The 5,000-nt window shown below is 50.2% G+C and overlaps 1 protein-coding gene across 1 annotated transcript in view; it reads left to right on the plus strand.

Moving 5' to 3' along the window:
• Window positions 1-5,000, plus strand: part of PIPOX (pipecolic acid and sarcosine oxidase) — a 14,403-nt gene that overhangs the window by 4,296 nt on the left and 5,107 nt on the right. The window contains 3 exon segments of the mRNA XM_087924301.1: window positions 1,139-1,321; window positions 4,655-4,731; window positions 4,733-4,799. Of these exon segments, the coding sequence (XP_087780427.1) occupies window positions 1,139-1,321; window positions 4,655-4,731; window positions 4,733-4,799 (327 nt within the window).

A 5,000-nucleotide genomic window follows, 5' to 3' on the forward strand; every position in this document is an offset into this window, starting at 1 on the left:
GCACATGGGAAATTTTTCAGCTGGTCTGAGGCCTTTTCGGCCTCCCAGAGGCTTGAGGAAGGCTTCTGCAGGCTCTGCAGGCCAAAAACTAGGCCTGTTTCCTCACTTTCTGTTTTTCCGACAATACCAGAAGTGACGAAACGGGCCTAGTTTTCAGCCTGCCAAACCTACAGAAGCCTTCCTCAAGCCTCTGGGAGGCCGAAAAGGCCTCAAACCAGCCGAAAATTGGCTGCGAGGCGCAGTGCAGGTAAATGGGTGGCAGGGGTGAGTGGCTAAGGATTACACAAACGTGTGTAAGGGGCATGGGGGTGCATGCATTACCCTCTGGGTGCAGGCATGCAAGTGCGCGCACAATTTTTGGCACAGGAGCCCAAAAAGGTTAGCCACCACTTCCATAGATTCATGCAAAATTCCACTGGGGGATGTGGGTGCCCCCAGTGGGTGCAGGCGAAAACGGGGAGTGGTAGAGACCAGGGGGTTCCAACCTTGGCAACTAAGACTTGTGGACTCCAACTCCCAGAATCCCTGGGCCAGTAGAGCTTGTTCCTGGAGGACTTCAATTCCCAGAATCCCTCAGCCAGCAGTGCTTGTTCCTGGCGGACTCCAACTCCCAGAATCCCTCAGCCAGCAGAGCTTGTTCCGGACTTCAACTCCCAGAATCCAGCCAGCAGAGCTTGTTCCTGGCGGACTTCAACTCCCAGAATCCTCAGCCAGCAGAGCTTGTTCCTGGCGGACTTCAACTCCCAGAATCCCTGGGCCAGTAGAGCTTGTTCCTGGAGGACTTCAACTCCCAGAATCCCTCAGCCAGCAGAGCTTGTTCCTGGCGGACTCCTCAGAATCTCAGCCAGCAGTGCTTGTTCCTGCGGAAATCCCTCAGCCAGCAGTGCTTGTTCCTGGCGGACTCCAACTCCCAGAATCCCTCAGCCAGCAGTGCTTGTTCCTGGCGGACTCCAACTCCCAGAATCCCTCAGCCAGCAGTGCTTGTTCCTGGCGGACTACAACTCCCAGAATCCCTCTTAAAGCATGCTGGATGGGGAATTCTGGGAGTTGAAGTCCACAAGTCTTAACGTGGCCAAGGTTGGGGACCCCTGGTATATAGACTGACCCCTTTTTGCCTTCTCCCCCCCACCCACCCCAGGATCTCTTTCGGAGGCACCAAGGGGTCTTGAGGGACGGAGAGAAAGTCCTGCACATCCTCCCGGGATCAGTGCTCACAGTTACGACCAGCCGAGGGACGTATCAGGCGAAACGCCTAGTGGTCACAGCCGGGGCGTGGACCAATCAGCTCCTGGCTCCCTTGGGGCTGCAGCTGCCTCTTCAGGTAAGCAGGAGAGACTGCCCCCACCCCCAAAAGAGGAAAAATTGGGGGTGTGTGTCAAAGGAGACCGGCAATAACCGGGGGTGCAAAGGTCGTCCTTAAGCGGGGACAGTGCTGGGGAGCATCCTGCAAGTAGTCCTCGAGTTACGACCTCAATTGGGCAAAATTCAGACAGGTGGTCCTCGACTTACGACCACAAATGGAGCGAGTTATGTGGCCCTCCACTTACAACCGCAATCAAGCTGTTACAAGGTCCTCGACTTACGACCGCAATGCAGCAGGAAATTTCGCTAAGCGAGCTAAGTAGTCCTTGACTTACGACCGCAATGAAGCCCGAAAATTCCCAAGCGATCGTATTTCTAAGCAGTTATGATCTTTCTCACCACAGTCGTTAAATGAATCCCTGCAGTCGTTAAGTGAGTCACATGGTCACTAAATGAAACTGGTTTCCTCACTGACTTTGCTTGTCAGAAGGTTGGAAAGGGGATCAAGTGACCCCCCGCGGGGGATCTGCAACCGTCACAACTGTGAGTCAGTGGTCAAGCATCCAAATGTCACCCTGGGGAAATGCCGCAATGGTCGTAAGTGTAAGGGCTGGTCAGATGTTAAAGTTTCCAGTGTTTTTGTAACTTTGAATGGTTGCTAAACAAACATGTAGCCCTCAGTTTACAACGGCTTCATTTAGTGACCATTCCATGTTACAACATCACTGAAAAAAGTGACTTAGGGCCATTTCTCACACTTATAACCATTGGTGCAAATTCAGGGGTCACGTAATCAAAATTTAGCCGCTTGGCAACTGACTCACACGACGATTGCAGCGTTCCGGAGGGGGTCCCGGGGCCCCCTTTTGCAACCTTCTGACTAGCAAAGTCCAGGGAGAAACCAGCCTCACTTAACAACCATCTCACTTAAAAAAAACTGCACTGATTCGCTTAATGACGGTGGCAAGGAAGGCTGTAAAACGGGGCAAAACTCCATTCGACAAATGTCTCCCTTGGCAAACATAAAATGTTGGTCTCCCTTGGGGGAGGGTTAAGAAGTCAGAAATGGTGTAGGGTCTCCTGCTCGGGCGGCGGGTTGGACTAGATGACCTAAAGGGTCCCTTCTGACTCTTTGAATCTTCTCCTCTAACTCCCTGCATTGTCTTTTAATTTCGCTCGCCTCCAACAGGGCTGTTGACTTCTTCTTTCTCCAGTCCAGAGTTTAAAACCTTTTTCCCCCGGTCCCTGGCCGAGGGTCCCCGAGGTTGGCCGAGGGTCCCAGGCAACCCTGGGGTGGGGTGGGGGTCTCCAATTTTGGGTCCTGGAAGATTTGATACCTGCAATTAATGTCCCTCTGAGGCTTTGCATGACACACTTAATTGAACTCAATGTCAGATTGATTAATGGATGCGGTGGTCAGATCAGGCCTGGCTTAACTGCTCTGGCCACTGGGCGACCAGGTCACGACAAACCAGAGATAACACAAGCCATAAATAACCATCAGAGCCCAGAACAACATGTGCGCGTAGAGAGAGGCTTGCCTTGCTGACCTGCAGATTGACATCCGAGGGGGGGTTGCAATAACAGGATAATAAGGGGGGGAGGGGACCCCTGGAGGTCTTCTAGGCCAACCTCCCTCCCCGCTACTCAACCCTGGAGGTTTTATTTTAAGAAGAGATTGCACAACTTACTTGTCTGAAATGGGCTTCCTGGCTGAGCAGGGGGTTGGACTAGAAGACCTCCAAAGTCCCTTCCAACGCTGTTATTCTGTTGTTATGCTGTTTATCCTTCCTTCCTTCCTTTCCTTCCTTCCTTCCTTCCTTCCTTCCTTCCTTCCTTCCTTCCTTCCTTCCTTCCTTCCTTCCCTCCCTCCCTCCCTCCCTCCCTCCCTCCTTCCTTCCTTCCTTCCTTCCTTCCTTCCTTCCTTCCTTCCATAATATTATTGAAGGCCATCTGGGAAGGAGAGACATTTTGCCGTCTCTCTCTCTCTGTCTTTCTTCTTTCTCTCTCTCTCTCTCCTCCTCTCTTTTTCTTTCTTTCTTTCTTTTCTTCCCTCCCTCCCTCCTTCCTTCCTTCTTTCTTTCCTTCCTTCCTAAGTATTATTGAAGACCATGTGGAAAGGAGGAAATTCCATTTTCTTTCTTTCTTTTTCTTTCTTTCTTTCTTTCTTTCTTTCTTTCTTTCTTTCTTTCTTTCCTTCCTTCCTTCCTTCCTTCCTTCCTTCCTTCCTTCCTTCCTTCTTTCCTTCCTTCCTAAGTATTATTGAAGACCATGTGGAAAGGAGGGAAATTCCATTTTCTTTCTTTCTTTCTTTCTTTCTTTCTTTCTTTCTTTCTTTCTTTCTTTCTTTCTTTCTTTCTTTCTTTCTTTCTTTCCTACCTTCCTTTCTTCCTTCCTTCCTTCTTTCTTTCCTTCCTTCCTAAGTATTATTGAGGGCCATGTGAGGAGGGAAATTCCATTTATTTTCTTTCTTTCTTTCTTTCCTTCCTTCTTTCTTTCTTTCCTTCCTTCCTTCTGGTCTCTTCCTTGAGCAGGGGGTTGGACTAGAAGGCCTCTGTGATCCCTTCCAGCTCTTTCCTTCCTTCCTTCCTTCCTTCCTTCCTTCCTTCCTTCCTTCCTTCCTTCCTTCCTTCCTTTCTTTTTATTTTTTCATTTCCTCCTTCCTTCCATCCTTGCTTGCATCCTTCTTCTCCATCCCTGGGAGGTTTTAAAGAAGAGATTGGACAGCCACCTGTCTGAAATAGTATCGGGCTTTCTGTCTGAGCAGGGGCTGGACTAGAAGACCTCCAAGGTTCCCCCCAACTCTCTTAGTTATTTAAGTCCTTATAGCAGGAATGTCTGGGCTAGCTGGGGAATTCTGGGAATTGAAGTCCACAAGTCTTAAACCTCCCAAGGTTGGACATCCTTTACCATTCCTAAGGAGAGACAGCCGTTAAGGGAGGTTTGCCCCGTTTTGCGACCTTCCTTGCCACCGCCATTAAGCGAATCCCTTCATTCAGGAACAGTCGTTAAACAAACCTAGCTTCCCCGTTTGATCGTCAGAAGGTCACCAAAGGGGAATCCCCGGGGACGCTGCAACCGTCATCAACCTGAACCACTCGGCAAGCTTGTGACGGTCATAAGTGTGAAACGACGACCCATAAGTCACTTTTTTTTCCACGGCCGGTGTAACTTTGGGTGGTCGCTAAATGAAGCTTGGTAAGTCTGAGGACAATTGCAGAATTTCAACCTCCTCCTTGGGGGTTGCCAGGCAGAATTGATCTGGCCTCGCCAAGCGGCTGCCCTGCTCAAAGCGCCCACGAAGGGGGCACCGGGGCGCTGCCCACCTCCCAGGCCCATTTTTCCCTTCCAGCCGTTGCGTGTTCGAGTCTGCTACCTGCGGGCGAAGGTGCCAGGCCCCTGGGGTCTCCTTGGGCATCCTCCGTGTTTCCGGCCTCAACCAAGACGACCAACACTTCTACGGCTTGCTGGCCGGGGAGTACCCGGATCTGATCAAGGTGAGAAGGAAGAGAAAGGCAGAAAACTGTAGTAAAGGTAATACACACTTAATTCTATAGGTGTGTGTGGATAGATAGATAGATAGATGATAGATAGATAGATAGATAGATAGATAGATAGATAGATAGATAGATAGATAGATAGATAGATAGATATGGATGGATAGAGAGAGAGAAGATGGATGGATGGATGGATGGATG

Source organism: Pseudonaja textilis, chromosome 1, assembly GCF_049901715.1.
Source record: "Pseudonaja textilis isolate UNSWEBS1 chromosome 1, rPseTex1.2, whole genome shotgun sequence".
NCBI lineage: Eukaryota > Metazoa > Chordata > Lepidosauria > Squamata > Elapidae > Pseudonaja > Pseudonaja textilis.